Raw genomic sequence first — 20,891 nt, forward strand, 5'->3', positions numbered from 1 at the left:
GGGCTTCTAGGTAAGAGAAAAAATGGTGTCTGCTCTAGACAGGGATCCAAACACAAACTATTTGCAGAAATCAAGGTCACACAAATCCCATCCCTGTAGGTCCCACCCCATCTGCAAATTCAACTCTCTGTAGAACAGTTTCTTGCCAGCACACTGCAACGATGAAACATGCTACTAATTACTGTTTAAAAATCTTGACCTAAGCCAACATGCAGGGAATTTAAATGAAATCTCTAAAAGAGTAAAATCCACCTGCTTCGTCTCCCAACACACAAACACTAAATATATAACCTGTCAAAATACCGAGCCAGCCTTCATTAACTCTGTTTTCCGTAATTGGCATCCTTCTATTGCTCACATGCTTGGCTTTCTACAGCAGTTCTTCAAGCAAGCTATCATATAAACTGTTATAGTATACTCTGATGATAAATATTTAAGAAAATATTTATTCATTACCTGTAAGTCAGCATCAAACTCATGTTTCAGGTAAGCATCTTCTGCAGCTTCAACAAGACGCTGAAAAATTAAAAAAAAAATGTATTTTTGTAATAATGGATAACATCTCATACCCAAGTGTTTCTTCCAGTGAAACAACAGAGACAGAATTGTGCAATTCATTGTCACCACATGATATCTGCTATGATACTTCACAGAACAGAAATTACCTAAATTTTAAAAAAAGCACCAAGTTTTTTAAACTCTCAGCATCTATGACTGGTGGTACAAAACCCTCAAGAGACCTCAGCTAATAAAGCAGGGGGTGGGGGGGAAACGGTCATTTTTCCACTAGTGCTCAGAACCCTGCAGCTCCCATTTGGATACTGATATTTGAAAAACACAAAGTAAAGTTGCTTCCACACTGGACCTTATTTTGCACATAGGAGCCCTTTTCAAACCTTTCTTAAAATTAAAATAGAAGGTATTTTCTAATAACGCACTTGATTGTAAGCAACGGTGTACACTTTCATCAAGTCTTTGGATATAAATCAAAATGGAATCAGAATTCATATTGACTGCTATACAATTTAAACTATAATGGAAACTGAACCAAGAAAAACATTTCTTGTTGCCAGTTCAGAATAAATGGTTCAACAACAACCTGACAGTTTCAAGCAGTACTTTGGTTACAGGGAGCATTTGTGTTCACTGATGTCTGCAAAGCAGCAGCATGTCACAGCCCTTCCTTCCACATCTCTGTCTCATTACATCACTTACCCACAGGTGAGCACAAGCCCCACCAAACCCTCGATTCTCTGCTGGGCTTCTGCATCTTCCCTGCAGACTCCAGTGCGAAGGGTTTTGATACCTTTTTCTTTACTGCAGAGTTATAGATCTCAAAGATTTGATTAAAAACTGGAAACACTACTCATGCCCAGGTTGATACAGAGGAGAAAGAGCTGATGAAGTCCACCTTCCCAGTGTCCTGTGCTGTGTGTACATCCCTGCCCTTTGACTCTTTCCACCTTTGAAAATCTTGTCCCACACTAACCCAGCTGGTCTTAGCAAACCCTTTTAACTCAAACTGGAATTGATCTGAAACAGTTTTGACACCGGGCAAATCAAAGGAGAACTGAACTCAAAAATGTTCATCTTCTCCCATACATGAGTAAAAGAACCCAACAACTAACGATGCATTGCAATGGCCTATGTGAGGGGAAGGCATGCAAAAATATTTCAAATAAAACAGTAAGTTCAGTGGAATTGCTGCTACTGCTCCTGTACCGCATGAACAGTAGTAAAACCAGACCTTGCACTTTGAAAGGTTATCAAACTTTTATTTGACCCACAATTTCTTTTCCATTTAGAATTTTAAAAGAGAAGAAAAACAAACTATTCTGAGGGGGAAGTCTCACAGCAACTGAAACAGATTCTTAAACATTTGAAAGGTCTCTGGAGTCCATCTTTAGCATGCTAGTGACCTGCTGAAAGTAGTTTACAAATCCAGCCCTTATTTTTCAAGTACAAAAAAGGCATTTTCTTTAAAATAACTACTCTAATTCAATGCATTTCTGCAAGTGCGTACTCCTTTATATTAAAACCATAGTTGCACATCTAATAAAAAAGATCATGACTCTGATGAGTTTGAGAGGAAAATAAGTGAAAGTAGGGTCAAAAATCTTCATGCAGAAATGAATACAACGAAAAGAGAAACATGTTTTTTCTTTCTGAGCTGAAATATTTACTTACTCACAGGAAGAAAAATTATTATAGCATTTCATGAGATACTAGACCCTAGATATTAGTGTACCTAGTGGGCTAGAAAAATAATTCATGGATTCTTATATAGTTTGTATTGATCCCAATGTGTTTCAATTACATTTTTGCCTCAGTGAAATGAATTTAAACTAAGATTTATCCCCCCCATGAAATAAATAGCTAGAGAAGCATAAGATGGGTAATAGTAGAAACATCTGGTAAGGAGGGCAGCTCGGAAAAGATAAGTAGTGCTTGGTACTTTATTGATTTATTCATTAAGATTTTAGTTGTTACATTTGTTCTTTTAAAAAAAAAAGTTACATACATTGCAGCAACATTCTCTACAGAACAACAAAATAGCAAACAATCTACTGACAGGTGTTCTTCCTTGAAGACACAGACACAACTGCACATGCACACTGTGTGCTTCACCCTCACAAATCTCATTAAAAAGTTAAAATTTTGATACAGTGAATGTAGACAACACAAGCATATACTGCATTTTCTATGTAATATCCCCTAACCACAGTTTGCTTTAAATGTCTCAACACCATTATGAAGGAGACCATGAGAAATCTGGGAGAGCTACAGAGTAATAAGCTTAAATCCACAAAATGACATACCAGTGGATATACACAGATAATATAAAAATGAATAAATTGTATAGAGATGTTTGAGGGTTTTTTTGTGGTATTGGAGGGGGGGAGGGGTAGTAGTGGTGGTGTTTGTTTTTAAAAAGAAGTCCCCAAAGGGATGAGACATGATGAAATAAATTCCTTAAAACTCTGGAAGCAAAAATATAAAAACTACATGTAATGCTACAACATTTTATATTGAGAAAATTAAATATTTATATTTTTATATTGAAAAAAATTTCCTTTCAAATATTTTAATGACTGAACAGTTCTTAACATTAGCATGATTAGCAATTTTAACTTAACAGTTTATAATGACACACTTAATAAAAATGCTAATATATTTTCATTTGAGTAAACATGCTCTAAAATCATTGCTGCAGCAAGTAAATGCTTACCAAGCTGTGGTTATCCTGAAGGGAATTGTGAGTTATCTATATGCATTTACACAGAATGAATTATGGACACTGAGTGAGCGTTGTTAGAGTTACACAATTTAAAGGTCTGTATTTTGGAGTATTTAGCTCTACATATGGAAGGGTTCTTGCATGTGTGTGCACAGACAAGTTAAGGGCAGATATCATCTTTAGATAAGGAACAATTTTCATGTTCAATGGCACAGTTCATTTGAGGTTCACCTGGTAAAGGAAGCCTTACAACTTTCCCAATATGTGTAAATATGAGAAAAATTGACTTATCCAGCGTATCATAATGCAGCATGGATAAAAACAGAGCAAGAACCAGAAACAAATGTTACACCCAAAAAACCCAAAAAAGGTCACTCAAAACACAATGTCAATATTTGGTATTTTTGTAGTACTACACAGATAACACAGAGAAGGCTGAGAGAAGAATAATAAATGTTTGTTTCCTCTCAATAACATTAAAAAAAATCACTGAGCTATCTCTGAATAGGGTAATTTTCTTGACAAATGATATTTTAATGTCAGTGAACTGTTATTCTCAGATAAATTCACATTCAAGTTAGATTGTTACAGAGACAGCAAAGGAAAGATGAATGAAAGAGAATGGGTGAGGGGGGGAAAAGAATCTGACAAAGTAAGGCAAAAATGGAACAGATGGGCAGAAAGGTGAAAATAAATTAAGAAGATATATACCAATTTCAAGGAAAAACATCACGCAAACATCCAGAGCATAGGGTACCCATTTTAGCTTCTAAGATGATCCTTTCTCTTTCCATGTGCCTTGTTAGGGTTTCAGTTTACTTTTAAATGATTCTTCTTCATTAGAATCCTATCTTGAAGTTTGATTAAATAAATTCATAAGCATAACAAAGTTTGAAACAGTTTTTGAACTCCTCAACTGCAGATGGTCACTATTTTATCCATGAATGACAGTTGTGTCTTCCTCTCATTTCAGCTATCAAATCTTGAAGAAGTATATTTATATTTCATTGTTTCCTTTTTATTTTTTGAAGAGAAACTAATTGCTATATGGAAAAAAATAAAACAAAACAAAACAAAAAACAAAACCACCCACAAACTAAACCAAACAAACACCTGAAAAGCTGCTAGGAATTGCTCTTCTCCAAACTGCTACAAATTTCAAAAAGGGATAGAAGACTGGTCTACTTCAGTTATAACTAATATCAACTAGGTACTGATATTATCTCAGTCCATAACAGTAAGAGTTTATATTCCATAATATTAATATGATGAATTTTCATTTCAAAATAGCAAAAAAATAATGCTATATAGTGATGTACTTAAATAGAAAATGAAAGATCTACCCTCTCAATTGTAGATGCTCCTTCTTTACTGTCCCAGACTCACGCCTCACCACTGCAACAACCAAGTAGCACAGCTTCAGTTCTGTCAGTTAAAAAACGTGAGCTTGTTGGCAGCCCTTCTGCTAACGTATTCTTCCCAAACTCACTAGACTATGCCTTAACATTTCTTTCAGTACATTATGTGAATCTTGACAGTTTGAGCCGTTACCTCCATATTGTCCTGCACAATGCATGTTTTAGGTCTGTGAGAATTGCATCCAGAGTACACTTGACAAGGGCCACCAATTCTGACCCTGCTCTGAGCTGTGGGATATCATAGCCATTTAAAAAAATTGTAGATAAACCTGTCCTAGGAGGTTCTTATATCCTAGCATCTGAATGCATTCAACCAACAGAAAAAACCAGCCCTTAACCCTAACACACTTTCCTATCATTTTCCCAAAGCATTAGATTTGTTTGAAATTCACCTCCTATACAAATTTGCATGTAACTTCAAGGTTGATTTGAGAGGTTTTGGAAGAAAGAAATGTTAAAAGCCATCCCTAGTTAAAAATAGAAAAAACACTAAACCCAAGAAAATCCTATTAATATATTGCACTGAAAGCTTGTCTTGAAAAAAACCCACACCAATAGTTAAAGAAAACCCCAGGAATTTGTGTAACCTTAAAAGCCTGTCTCACAGGCTGCTATGTATGGAATTTTAACAAGGATTTATATCTTAATCAAATGTAAACAAACTTTGTTAATGAAGACAGTAGATAGTAAAACAAAGGAAAACTAAACACTGTTTTTAAGAGGTTATTCTTTCATGTTTTGTATCAAGTTTTCTGGTACATTACCAATCAAAACCCAGCAGTATTCCCTATACAGAAAAAGCTTACAACTACCAATAGTTACCCTTATTCAGGTGAAAAAATTGGTGCAATTTTAATAAGCTTACTATTGATTTGAACATCTAATTTCCAATAAAAATTTACAGTAATTGAGCTATGAACATGCCAAAAAATATTTCCTAAAGTGAAGCCAGATAATTATTTAAAACATAGTTCAGCAGTTGAGTATATTCCTGGGAGAGAAACCAGAACTTGTGTTTCAATTAGAACAATTTTCTTCACTGGCTTCTTTGTGAGAAGTCTATGCTGTGCATGTGGGACCACTCAGTAATAGACTACCAAACTTTTAAAACATTACCCAGGTACCTTCCTATGACTTCTTCATTTTGGGGTTCATTTCAGAAGTGAAAAAGGGATTTCCTTTCCAGGAAACCCGTAAGGCTGCAGGTGCTTTGAAAACTGAAAAGCTTGAGCTGTTTTGGGAAGGAACAAGATTTATTAGCATTAAGTGAGTTTAGGTCATATTCTGGCATGGGTGGTAATTCTGCTGCAAGTCCTCCTTACTTCCAGAGTTCTGGGATTTGCTTCTTTCACAATTCATTTAGTGGAAAAGGTAAAGAAGCCAACAGAGAATATTTGATGTTGTTCATCAGTATGCCTATTATTTCCTATGCTCAAAAACAGTATCATGTAACATGACAATGAACACACCGATGTGCAAACAGGCCTCTCAGTCTCATTATTTTATTGCAAATAGCTTTGCACATGTTTTCCATAACCAACAGAGAAGCACTGTAGGTATTCAAGACTGATGCTGACCTCAGAGGAATATTTGCTACCATCAGAAACTCAGACAGACCAATGACAACAGATTTACAATCTGGCTCTTCTAATCCTTGAGATTGTCAGGGAGGGCAGAACAGTTTCTTCTTTTCAGAAAGTCCAGCAGCATATTTTGTTTCCACCCTGTTCTCTTCAGCTATGAGGTATTTTCTAGGAATTTCTATCACTAAAATTGCTGTTGCTGTGGCTAAGGCAAAAATTATTTCATGCCTGTTATCTTGATATTAGAGTTCCTAGTGCTTGTAGCTTCTGACAGACATCAACCTTGCAACTAATGCCACAAAAAAAAATGACTGCTTTATAACTGCTGTCAAATTCCACTACAACAACTCAGCCAGGCAATGCTCAGTCACAGTATGTGCTGCATCAAAGCACAGTCAAAGCAGAAATTATAAATTAAAGATAAAAATAAATTAAAAGCTTAGCATATGCAATTATTGTAAATAACTTCAATTATCCACTTATATTCATTTAAGACTGGCAGATTTTCAGGTTGATCATTGTTAGAGTGCTATCCGGTTTTTTGAAGCAACATAAAGAGTTCAGCTTGGCAAAGAACTGGACAAACAGAAATTAAACTGTAAATGGATGCAAGTACATGAAACTCGCACATTGCATAACAGTGGTTAAGACAATCCTGGAGTAATTAGATGCCTTTCTAACTTAACTAGGTCAACACTATATTTAGTTTTGGCAGCTGGAGATTGCCATGGCATGGAAGCAAGACTGCAGATGAAGAAGGTAACACATTTGTCTTGTACTGAGTTCTGCTGTGCTCAAAAGACTGCACAAAGCCAATATATCAGATACAAAATATGCAGATTATCAAATCTGCATCTACCATATTATTATGTCTACCACAGTGCAGGAAGGAAGGTTTTATTCCATGCTTTTAATTCTGTATGTCTCAGCCATCAAGGAATCAGCTCAACTGCAGGACACAACTTAAAGCTGTTTCAGGGCTACTTAAACTGTGATTTGTCTGCCTAGGGTACAGCAGCAAGCAGCTCCTTCAGCCACCTCTCCTACCCCACAGCCAAGGGCAATGTTGTTACGCATTTCACACCAATCATGTATTCATCCAAGGATGGGTAATTCTCTGGATATACCTTTGTGTATATATTTCATTCCACTTGCAACATGGCAACACAATTTGTAAATTTTTGCTTTCAGTGAATAATTCACAGATGGTACATTGCTCTCTTCCACATAAATTAAAAAATTTATTTACGATGTTACTTTGTAAAAAAACCTTCCAAAATCAAGAGAAGCTTGCCTGTGTATGCATTTAAATATTCATCTGTGTACACATATGTTTATATATATTTATTCAATATTAATACTAAGCTGAAAGTATCATTATGATCCTTATTCCTGTCCCCTGTACTGAGATCACTAGATTAAAACATCTGATTTATTAATCTTTTTCACACATTCATGCTACTACAGGTCCCACTCTTTACCTGACTGTCAGAATCACTATCCAGTTTGGATATTGCCAGACTGTCTTTCTGCATTTGAGTACAGTGAGGATAGACACAATCCTGAGCAGAAATAGTTTGCCCTCAGTTCTGATAGCTCTCAACACTACTGCTGGATGCTTGGCAGATATTGCTGAAGAAAGATTTGGGATAACCGTTTTCATGCAAGTTCATTTAATGCAAAATTCTCCACTGCTGGGATTTCTCTCACCTAACCTCAGCTATTTCAAAGTTAATCATCTCTCTACACAAGTTAACTAAACGTTCTTCATATGTGGACGGAAAACTCCAAAGGTGCTGCTGCTTCCATTCTAAAATAGCTCATAAGATACAGGAAGAACTTTGGAGCTTTTCCTTCACTCTTTTCTTCATTAGATATTTATACGGATGAAGTTAAGGGCGATGAATCCCACACCATATGTGCAACATAAATGAGCTACAGAGAAATGAAAATATTCCCATGCTCACTCAACAGGGGAAAGGAGTCTCGAGGCAACGCTTTGTCCTGACAGCAGTCCTGGGACTAGTCGAGGTGTTTCTGTTCTGTTTACATTTAGAAGCACCAAGTGAAACCAATTGTTTTTGCTCTGATCCCTCTCTCAGCTTTTTCCTCACCTCTGTACTAAGGTTCAATCCCCCAAGTTAATTCAAATTCAGCTTTCAATTTGTGGCCTAGTTCAACAAAATCAGTATGATATACTGTCCTTGTTCCCGTTTCCAACCAGATTACTATCACACAACAGCAAAAAAACCTCAAGATCTATCACTCAAAACAAAGGTCAGTTCCAGAGTTTGCAGGGACTTATTTCTGTTCCCTAGCCCAGCACTCAATCACAAGACATCAAGCCTTGTCTCTGCTTTCAAACTGAGCCATGAAAACAGTAGGTATTACTCTCTCTCAAGTAAAGTCAATTGGACCGTTATTTTTACTTCCCACGGGGTCAGGATTTCAGTTGCCAATAGACTAAATTAAAGGGAGATTTAAAAAAAAAAAAAAAAAAAAGAAAAGGAAAAACCAAACTCTGAGCTTTCTACTGAAACCTTACCAGCTCGCTACTGCAAGTGGAATTCTCTAAGCTAGATATTGATGCAAGTAGAGTATTGCAAAGATGTGAAGTACTTAATGAAGTAAAGAGGTGGTGTCTCTTCAATACATGGAGCCAGTTTAAAACGGGAATACAGTGAGGATACTGTAGCAAATATTTCATCTCACAATAACCGTCCTGAGAATTTAAACAAATCAGTACTAGCATTGTTACATTTCTACAGTTTTATAACAAAAACATTACACTAAAAAGTTCAAACACTGTTATGGATGCAAAGCCAAACTAAACTCAGAAACACCAGATGAAGCTGCCTCTAACTTCAATCCCTAGTATTATAGTCTCATTTTGTCCACACGATTTTTCTTGGTTAGAACACTGAAAAACACCATCTATGACCTTTGCAGTCCTGACTAACAGTGATGGCAGTTGGCGTCCATTTCTATATGCATCAGTAAAGGATTTTGTAAGCATTCACCTGAGACTCAGAAATCCAGTGTTACGTCTCAGGTTATACAGGCACAAACTCTTTAGCCCACTTCAATGCTGCAATGTACCCAGTTCTGCCACCAAACATAACCGTGACTTACTCCTGTTCCTGTCCTATCTGACCATGGCCCCAGACCCAGTCCTATTTTTTCCTACCCTTCTCTCCACATCCTGAGCTCATTAAGGTCATATTGTGTCCCATACTCAGGTACAAAACCTAGGTTTTTCATACTAATCTCTTTCATACCTCTTCTCTAGCACCTACCAATTATTCATCCTTCTTCTTCAGATCAGCCTTGGTGTCTGCACTGCCAAGCATGGTCCCAACCAGTCTTTCCCAGGCCCCTACCAATACCTCCTCATTCCTCGCTCTACCAACCTATATTTCCAATTTTCCCTATTTCCTGTACAATCTCACTGAACTAATCTAGAATACCTTGTACCATTTATATTCCATTTATATTTCTAAATCCCAGCACAGTCAGTCCAATCCTGTTCCCTTTGTCTCCTCAGACCACCTCATTATTCTCCATTCTCTGTTCTCCTTGTGTCACTACCTTCCTCAGCCTCTCCTAAACCCACCAACAAACTCCCTTAGATATTGACGCTTCCATTCTCCAGTGTCCTAACACGAACACAGAGAGAGATGAGACAAGAAATTTCTCTCCTTAATCTCTTTCTCAGGTCTAGAAGGCACATGGATGGACTGGTAGTACCTCAGGAGAGAAAGATTTTGTTTCCCCTGGCTGCTGCTAGCTCAAGCCATAAGAAACTAATGGTGCAATAGCAGGAAAGTCTTGTTCAACCATGTACTGAAAAATCACAGTGTAAAGAATTTTCAGAGATTTCACTTACAGACAGTTTTGCTCTGATACGTTGCTAATGACCATATGGCTCTATGTACAGAGGTTCCAAGTGATAACAACTTGATCCAGCTGGAATAGGTTTTCAAAGAAAACCTTGTGTCAAGATCACATCCCTGCCAATTTTAAGAATTGGTTCCCAAGCATAGGATTGCTATAGAGTCATTGAAAAGAACATCAGTAATATTTTTAAAAGACTAAAGCAATGCATTTTCCCCTAGTTTCTTTCTCGGAAACAGCTGAAGTTCAAAGATAAAATTTCAAGTTTTTTGGTCTCCTGGAACATACTTTATCATTCTGAAGACTTGATTTTGTGTTGAAGATGCTGGAATTAATTATAAAAGCAACTTTCAGACTAAGTAGTAATTTAGTCTTTTCATAATTTTGTATATTCTGGCAGGTCTGGTAAGAAAAAGAAAAAAAGTCTACATTGAAACTCTCTGGTCACACATTTATCTAGCTGATTAATCCTGGGATCTCTGTCCACACTTATTAACTAGACATTGGTTCCCTGTACCTAGAAGGATTTTCTGATACACTGTGAATTAATGTGAAAGTCACAGAATAACATAGGAATCACTTTTCCTAAGTTATGCTTATATACAGACTTACAAGCCTTTATATAGGTACAGACTCCGTCCCATCTATTCATTTAGTATTTTTGTTAAATAAATATTTTTGCAATAATGCCCAGTATTTTTTGCTCTCTCAAGTACAATATTAAACTGTCCTTGTAATTAAAGGAACATTTGCAAATTCCCAAACCCAAAGGAAGGGCCTCATTGCATAGCCAAAACCTTATCTACTTTACTTTGTAAAAGTAATGAGTTCAAATCCATTGGGTGTTTTGTTTTTTATTAAGAAAAATCTTGTAACTTGTAGTAGTCTCCTAGTAACTAAAAGACTGCTATACTTCTACCTCTTAATTAGTTTTTATCAACCGAAACGTTCAGCATTTAATTATCTTATGTAGCTTTATTTGGAAAATGATGTAAAATATGCAACACAGCACCTCATTTCCATTGTTTGACATACCTTCAGATTTTGCTATAACCTAGGGAACTCATTTCATAGAATACTCCTATTTTTCTTAATAATTTTTCCTCTTGACTCTCAAAGTACTTCTAAAATGCACTTGGGGAGCAATATCAGTCTTCACATAGCTAACTAACACCTGCAGGTTCAACAAGTGACAACCAAAGACTGCAAACAAGCTGACAAAAATTAATTCCTTATGTTTGCAGAGGCAGTGAGTAAATGATAACAATAGTTTTCCACTTATTTTGGATTATAGGAGAATAATGAACCACCCCATACTGCTGGTAAGGCTTTCCCTACTGCCTGAACAACTTCCTCGTTAACCACCACCAGCTCATCAGCCATGCATTCATCTACAAACAGCAAGTGTGCTCCAACCTTCAAAGTCCTAATAAGGACAAAACAAGCAAGGCCGTTAACGTTGCCACAGTTTTAACTCCCAGTCAACTCTGATCCTGAGAAACATGTGCAAACCACTTTTTTTTTCCCCTAACAAACCATGAAGCCCTAAAGATCTGTAACTGCTGATGCTCCTTACCTTCTCTGTTATTCCAGTCTAAAACCCACACACTAGTGCAGGAGAATCACAAAAATGAGAGACACATAAGAAACGGGAAAGATCTAAGCTAGGTCCCTGGTTCCATATGGAGGTAGATTTCCCTTCTGTTAAATCTGTATTCTGAGAAGCTGCCTGTGTTTTGCAGGCTGAAGCCTCTGCGAACACCCTGATTTTGTACATTCTGGTAAATCCATAGCTGGCGTTGGCAATAGCGTGGCCAAAGCCAGATATGAGAACGGGTGACAATTCCTCCTCGGGGTTTGTGGGGTGAGAGCAGGAGACTGTGTTAAGCAAACACATAGGGCCAGCCTTAGACATTACTTTCGTGTAACCCCACCAATGCCAGTGAAAGGGGTTTATGATAGGTCTGGTGTATTTATGCATTGTTACATTGTGAAATTTCTCATCCATTGGTTATTAAATCTGTTGAGTAGTATCTCTTGAAGACCTATGTATTAGACTTGGCTTTTAAATAGTATCTTTCATGTCCTTTTAGCAGTTATAACCCCTTCCAGAGTAATAAAGTGAATAAAGTGATTTGCAGTATCTGTCATGGAAAATACATACTACTGTTGAAATGAAGATGAAATTAAATATATTTTCTACAACAAAAACATTGTAATTAGTGTTTTTACTACACCAGAATACAAAGATGAGTCAAACATGCTCAGTAATTAGGCTTTCATCATAGACCCTTGAAAAAATAAACACTGGATTAAAATGAAGAACACTTCTGTATAATATTAAAATGGTTCAGAATGAGTTCTCACCAACTAGATTTTTCCTGTTTCTGATACAGTCTATATAAACTAGATAAGACCTCAATTATATAAGTACCAATAAATAGCAATAAAAATTATGAAAAAAGACAGAGCAGTGACTTCTTGCATCAGAAAACTTCTCAATGGTCTACTGTATCTATTGGCAGAAGATCTGAAATAATGACTGAAAAGCCATAGGAGAAAGATTCAGTGTAATTACAGAGTGTACAGGATAGTGCATATATAATAAATGCATATATCTGTAAAAGAAATGACAGCCCAGTTTACACTCTTCTTTCCATGGTTCTGTACAATCTTGAATTGCTTACGAGCAATTTGCCTAGCACATTTTTTAATTCAAAGCATTATACTGGTAATTTCTCATAAAATTTCTTAGTTCTCCTCACTTTTAACTCAACAACATAAGGTCATTAACAAACATTGGCACGTTATTAACTTTCCCAAGCTTTCTATCTACTCAGATATGTCCTGAACTAACTAGAAGAAATCCTTGCTTTAGTATAGGTATGACAAAGCCCTACCAAAAAGCCCATCCTCTCCACACAGCCTGCTTGCTCAGAGAGCAGACAGGCATCTTTGCAGCATTTTGCTCTGTGAGGAGGTTCTAGTACAACATTACCTGAGTGCAGAGGATTTTTCCAAGTTTTGCTGTTACTTGATCAGCCTTTGGCATTCAAAGTCCCCCCATGGTGACTGCAAGGCTGCTGCAAGCGTTCTGGAAGGAGCAGGGTTTACTGCCAACAGCAGAGCCGACTGGGGCCTCACTGAGGCAGCAAGTGACAAAGATATGTGCCCTCAGCTGCGACCACTACACAAATGTGGTATATACACCTGTCACGGTATCACTGTCCTGAACTCTTCCTAAAAACATGCTGCAAGTTTTACCCATAACCATAAAGACAACAGTACTTTCATCTAAAATGTTGGTCACTTCCTAGTCAATGGTTAATACAGTATCATAGCCTTGTAAGTGTCTGTATGGATATGAATAAACGTAGTTAAATATGACTGCCAGGTTTGAGTCTTTCTAAAATAAATAAAATCTTTTTGCTTGATAAACTCTCCAATCATAAAAGAACCCTCAAAAGAACTACTATTTAAAATACAAATTATATAGCCAAATTTACTGTAGGTCTTTAGCAAAGGACTACCATTTATCATCAGATACTTTTTTAACACTGACTTGTAAGGAAAGGAGCTGTGCTTTGCTGGGATCTACCTGAACACTTGGAAAGGAAAATCAAGTACTGTACCGTGAATTTTTATATAAATGGATTATTTCTATACATTTCATCATGTTGATTGATGAACACTGCAACCAACTGATCTAATGTGCCAGATCCTAATAACATCTCCAAAACCTGAAATACTTAAAGCACTAACCGAATCTGAAACATAAGTAGTTCTTGCTCATTAGCAGTCTACTTGTGAAGTGTTCTTTCTCCATCACTGCTCACTTCCAAGCCATGTTATTTAACATTCTACTGTCAAAATAAAATATAACTATATCCATGTCACCCTTAAATTTTCAAATATAAGGGATTTTTTCCTCTATGTCTACTTAAAAAGTAATTTTTATTATCTAGTGTAGCTAGGAATAAATTATGGTTGCCATACATAACATTTTCTAGACAGCACTGAATTTGGGGGACAAAGACTGCCACCTTTTGGCAACAGTCTGTAACCAAAAAAAGCGTGCCTCTTATGCAAATCAATACTGTTCTAGTAAACATTATATTGTATAATTTTAGCAACTTATATGCAGCAAACAAACTGAAGAACAGAACACAGGGGTTCAACTGAAGCCAACCAGAAAAAAAAACAAAACCACACCTTTAGGATTGCTATATGCAAGTTTTCTTAGCATAAATCAGAGAAATCAGAGATAGGTTTTTTTTTCCTGAAGGATACTATGAGTAGATAGCTCTGGCACACAATGTTGAACATTACACAGGAAAACCCATTTGTCTAAAGATAAAAGTTTGACGGAAGGCACATATAAATTCTTCTATGCACGGTTCTCTTTTTCATGCAGCACTGTTTTAACCTTTGAGTAGGTCTGCTCTATTCATTAGGCCAGAAGACCTAAAGAAAAATTATTAAATAATTAACAATTATATTATAATACAAGTATTATACTGCCAACCCTAACTCTGTTATTTCCCACATTTTCAGTGCTGGACCTTGCAAACAATTAATTTTATTTGGGGTTTTGAGTGATTTTTTTTTTTTTTTTTTTTTTAATAGCTGAAGTAAAAAGGGATAAAAACAAATTTCATCACCCAGCATGACAGTTACACTGGGATGGTTTCAACAGAAAGTCCTTTACATCTGGCAATGTACCTAATGGAAAAAAAACCTCAGGGATGTTTGAGTCACCATCCCTGGAGGTATTTAAAAGACATGTAGATGTGGCACTTAGGAACATGGTGTTAGGTTAACAATTGGACTCAATAATCTTAAGGGTCTTTTCCAACCTAAATGATTCTGATTCTACAGTGGTATTTTGCCATTGGAGCAAAGTAATCATAACAGCAAAAGACTGGGCCACCATCAGAAAAGGAAATGACAAAATGGATTTCCTTGTTTATGGATTTCCTAGACATTTGCTGATGGCAGCGGAATGCTCAGGAGTTATACCACATTCTTACTAGAATTGTCTCATCATAATTAAAGACACGCACATGAACATTTAGATGTACCCTGAGATGACATTAGTATCACAGATCCTTGGTGACAAAGAAAATCCCAAAAGGCTATTTAACTAGGACCAAAAGAGCTTCAGCCTAACTTACAACTACCATCTTGATAGAGCAAGGTAAAAGACTTACTGTAATGAAGGAATTAACAAAATGGATGAGCCTTTGGTTTCCTTCTGAGAAACACACAAAAATACAGGTAGTATTCACCCTTACAGACAACCTAAAACATCGACAGAAATTCTTGTGGAATAATTAGGAAACATTTTGAGGCTTTAGAAGAGTACATAGAGATCTCAAAAAGTACTCATAGCACATGAATAAATCATCCCATCTATATGAAATATGGTGAGAGGTCCAAAAGAGGTAAGCAATGCAGAGGACAAAGGCAGGGCCAAAAAAGGACAAGAGAGGGCCTTAGGAAACAAAAGTTTGTAACTCAGCAGCGTGATAAAAAAAAAAAAACAAAACACCATTGTTATTATTATTTTCACAAGATAATGTAAAAGCCCACAACTTGCACAGAACAGCAAAGATGATGAACTAAGATAGTACTAATAAAGCAAGACTAATTTGTAATGATATCAATATGTGAAGAAATCATATTAATAAGGTAAAGAATGAACACAGAAATGCAGACTTAATTTTGTTAAAACAAATGCAGTTACAGAAAGATCAAGAGTATTTTACTGAGCTTCTCACTGCTGAAAATTCACAAAAGCAAACAATCTGTCTTTTTCCAGACAGCTGAGCCATTTGTAGAAGAACAAAATTTTGAAGAGCTTCAAGAGGCAATCAGAATACTGAGGAGTAACAAAAGCACCAGGTGTGAGTAATCTTGCCACTGAATTATCAAGAACAAGGGGGAAAAAAGGAAGTCAAACACTTCCTAGGGCTATTTGGTTGGTTTGAGTTTGGGGAAAATTTTTGAGTTTGGGGAAAATTGAATATCAGTTAAATTACACCAGCATGTTAACCATGTATATATTGAAACAAAGAAATTGACTCAACAGTAAAGTTTTTTTACTGTTAAGCAGGTATTCTTCATTAGCATCGCTGGGGTCTACCCTGGAGATTCTCCACCATAGGGGCTCCCAAGAATTAGCAAGGGACATCAGTTTGCATACAAACAAATTGCCTGTCTTTAATAACATGTCTAGTTGTACTGAGGGAATCCAGCCTCCTCAGCCACAAGACAGAGACTGGGAGAACAACCCCTCCGTGATCCAGGAGGAGACAGTCAGTGACCTGCTGCCTCACGGAGACACACACAAGTCTATGGGACCGGATGGGATACACCCGAGGGTGCTGAAGGAGCTGGCTGAGGGCGCTCGCCAAGCCGCTTTCCATCATTTACCAGCAGTCCTGGCTGACCGGGGAGGTCCCGACTCCCCTTGGGATTGGGAATCAGCCCATGTGATGCCCATATATGAGGAGGGTCGGAAGGATGATCTGGGAAATTACAGGCCTGTCAGTTTGGCTACAGTGCCCAGGAAGATGATGGAGCATCACCTTCTACAACTACCTGAAAGGAAGTTTCAGAGAGCTGGGGATGAGCCTCTTTAACCAAGTAACAAGCGATAGGACAAGAGGGAATGGCCTCAAGTTGCACCAGGAAAGGTTTAGACTCAATATTAGGAAGCATTTCTTTACAAAACAGGTTGTGAGGCATTGGAATGGGCTGCCCAGGGAGGTGGTGGAGTCCCCATCCCTGGAGGGGTTTAAGAGTAGGGTTGACGCAGCCCTTAAGGATATGCTGTAGTTGAGAAGTGTCAATGTTAGGTTAATGGTTGGATGAGGTAATCTTCGAGGTCTTTTTCCAACCTAGATGATTCTGTGATTCTGTAAATCATACATATTCATTAGATTTTTCTGGAAAGGGGTGTCTTATGAAATGAGTTCCTGGAATTCATTTATATAGTCCGAGCATGTGTAGTAAAAATAGAGTGAGGGTCTACCATGGTCGCGGGAAGAAGTAAGCAGTCTTCTTCACAGTGTTCGCTAGTTGACCATCTTTCCACAACATGTGCTGTGAAGTCCAGGTGCCTTCTTCCTAAATTAGCAAAATCCTCCTCCCTAGATAGGATCTCTGTGACCTTTTGTTCAAGTGCCCCTTACCTTAGTTTGCCCATTCTAGGAGTTGCCCAAGTGTCCACTGAAGGCTTTCAGTCTGCTATCAGTGATTTAGTTAGTAGGAAGCATTTTAATCTTGTCTAAACAGACAAAGAAGCCTAGGGAAACAGTTAAGGAGACAGGATTCCTTGAGAAAAAAAAAAAACAAAACAAAACAAAGCAAAACACAAGCAAAGCTTTCATGCATCACAGTTTAGTCTTAATCAATAATTGTCAGAAATTCTTTTGTTTGAGTTTTCAATATCTTCTAGAAATGTTGAAGGGGTTTTTGGTTTTGGCTTTTTTTCATTGCTGTTGCACTTGTTTTTAATTGTATTAAACATGCATAATCTGTTAAAACTGGGAACATAAACAGAACTCTACTCATGATTTTAAGAACCTAAATATCTTTACAATTAATAACTCACTCCCTTTAAAGACTAGCTGTATTAAAAACAAGTGACTAACCTCATGCCATACAAAATTTAATTGACTTAACTGAATTTCAGCAGTATAATTCTGCTTTTACTAGTGGGAGTTATGAAAGCAGATGAAGGGTAGCAGAGCACAGCAGAGCCTACTACCTGTCTGGCACCATAACCATCCTGCACAGATGGAAGAGGGATATGGTGCAGGCTTCCAGGCTTCCGCATCACACAATTCACAGCTCTGTGGAGTAGTGTGACAGTACATACTGCTTAAAAAGTATTTTGCTACTGTCAGCATGACTTCCATATGGGGAGTGCCATGTTCCCAATGCACACATTATGCCACTTGCTGAAGAATTTGCCATTTACAGTCTTTCCAAAGTCATGTCCTGGTGGTCAGGCTTAATGTCTTCAATAGCCTTCCCTTGATACCTTTCAGCTAACTGAGGAAGTAAAGAAAAACATGTTTTAGGACTCTTAGATATAAAGGCTAGGCTTAAGGGTGTAGAATAGCATCATTGTCTTGGCAGCCTCAACACGGAATTTCTTTAGGTGTTTTTTTTCGGTGGGTTTTGGTTTTTTGATCAGGGTTTTTTGCTCTTGATTTGGGATTTGGGTGTTGTGTTTTTTGGGGGGTTTTTTTGCACATGCTGCCTAGTCTGATTCTCATGATTTATTTAAGCCTCTTTTTTTCCAGTGGGTGTTTGGACTGTTTGGAAAATGATATTCAAATAAAAACATGTATTTAAGATGTTTCCCATTAATCTTTAAGAAGTATGAATGATGGCTAAGTCATAAACCAATAAAACTTGCAAGGTCAATTTTACTACAAAAACGTGTAACAGACCATGTAAACGGTAATTAAATCCTCAATTTTTGGAAGTTGTGATATTTCTTTCTTCTTCAGACATTCAGTAAGGAATTCCAAAAGCAGCCACTGAAACCCAGAGATCTCCACTGATACATCTAGGAAAATATTTAAGTTCTCCATTAACACAGTTAAACAGCAAAACAACGAAAGATAAGCAGTAGTATAATGGGACAGTACTAGTAAGTACAATAATGCAACAGTCCCATGTATAAATGTGGGTATTGATATAAAAATTCAGATCACATTTTGATACAAAGATTGCACTGACCACCACCACGCTTAAATATTTGATGAGATAAGGTACACGGAAGAATAGAATAATGTCTTAATTATACTTTATATATCTGTGTTGCATATATTAACTTTTAACTTCTGCAAAAACCACAGTCATGGGAAATCGCAACTCCAACCTTACCCTGCTTATGCATACATCATACAGAGGTCTGCTTGATGACCTCCAAATTAAGAAAGTTACTGTACCATGGTATTTTACCAGGCAGGCACTTTAAATCTACTTTCTTGTTCCAATAAAAATGAATCAATGCAACCAAACCATCTCAAAAGAATAATTTTGAGGAAGATAGCTAAGTTAGAACCCAATAGAAAGTCCCAATATAATTTTGAATGCTTTCAGTCCCATCTTTATAAGCACTTTCACAGATAACACTTCCATTTCAGCAGACTGTACTAGATCAGGCCAGTTTCCCAAATAATTTACATTGTGACACAAGTTTGTACTGTTTTTAAAATAACTATCTCTCCATTTTAAAAAACTGCATAAAAACTAAAGAAAAATTTACCACACTAGGTGAACCAACATAGTAACAATATTGGTTTGTTTATGACTTCCATCTCTGTTTTCCTTTATGTTTACTTTTTTTTCTGATGCCATGGAAATGTCAAAGGATATGCTAATAATAAGCCATAGTGGCAGTGACAGATAACAGTTTAAAGGTGAAATGCATAATTCTCTAATAACCTTGGTAGCATAGTCACCTTCCCTGAAACACCCAGTGCAAAGCCACTCTTTTTGCATCACATTACTCAGCCTCAGAAATAAAGCTCAGGTTTTGGTGCTTTTTCTATTTTTGTTTTAATATATCTAGAGATTAAAACTTATTTGGAAGCGTGGCTTCTTCAAAATGGATAGTCTTTTGTTTTAGATTCAACCATTAAAATGATAAAAAAAGATACCTTAGCACTGTAAGACAGCTAATTGTTTTCTGCAGGTATGCTGTAAAGCTGCACAAAAGTATCTATTCAGCCAACTCAAATTGCAGTATTAAATTCTTGAGTTTTGGGTGGCAATTATTATATTCAAATATTGTTTATGTATAAAGAACAAATCTTGGAAAATTATGTGGTTTGTTCTGCTGAGATGTCTAACTATTTACATCCCTAAAGTAGCTTGGAGTCATTCACTTCTCAGCTCACTGAACAGATTTTGCACAGATTTCTTCCACCTCAATTAATACTGTCTAAACCATTACAAATTCTGATTTTTTTTCACATTAAAGAGAAAACAAATATTCAAAACATTTCCAGCCAACCTGCATCTAAAAACTTACGTTATAACATTATAACATTAAAACTTACATCTAAAATTTACATTATAAAACGAAACATTACGCTCTCTTCACATCACATTTTGCAACAAGAAAGCATACTTTATTCAGTCTATTTCGTCTTTGCACATTATTGTAGGCAAATGTTTTTAAAAGCTTTTCTCTAAAAATTCAGATGCAAAAGAGCCTTGTGTTTTCAAGCCATTTATTAATATTATTACAGCACAGATTTTTGAACAACTGCAAGAATAAGTTTATCTACTGACCAATTTGTGTTTAAAACACATACAAAAAAAACCCAAACCAAAACAAACAAACAAAAAACCCCACACACTAAAAAACCCCAAACAAACAACAAGAGATGTTATTAGGTAGCAAAATAGTTTGATTTCAAACATGAATAGGCTTAAATTGCACATTTCAAACCTGAATCGGGATATTACACTACCTGACACCAGCCCAGTTCCAGCAGTACTCTAGCCTCCCACTTGTCACAAATACGCCCTTTTCCTCTTCCCAAAAGATGGCACATATGCAACAGTTTATTTTTACTTTTAGCAACGTTACTTGAGGTGGTGTTGCTTTTTAGCTGTTTCAGCCATTCATATGCTTTTCTTAACCTACACATTAACACTGTATACAGTGGAGCCAGCAAGGACAAAGGAACGTGCTTTGTACTTGGAGTGGACAAAAGGAAAATTCGA

General features: G+C 36.7%; 1 protein-coding gene across 4 annotated transcripts in view; it reads right to left on the reverse strand.

Annotated features, from left to right (window-relative positions):
• Positions 1-20,891, reverse strand: part of CACNA2D3 (calcium voltage-gated channel auxiliary subunit alpha2delta 3) — a 470,721-nt gene that overhangs the window by 325,245 nt on the left and 124,585 nt on the right. For all 4 annotated transcript variants that reach the window (XR_012634269.1, XM_074914174.1, XM_074914173.1 and 1 more), the window contains one exon: positions 457-516. Coding sequence is in view for 3 of the 4 variants with exons in the window: in XM_074914174.1 (XP_074770275.1) it covers positions 457-516 (60 nt within the window). In the remaining variant the exon portion in view is untranslated. The remainder of the gene's footprint in view (positions 1-456; positions 517-20,891) is intronic.

Source organism: Athene noctua, chromosome 10, assembly GCF_965140245.1.
Source record: "Athene noctua chromosome 10, bAthNoc1.hap1.1, whole genome shotgun sequence".
In the NCBI taxonomy this organism is placed as follows: domain Eukaryota; kingdom Metazoa; phylum Chordata; class Aves; order Strigiformes; family Strigidae; genus Athene; species Athene noctua.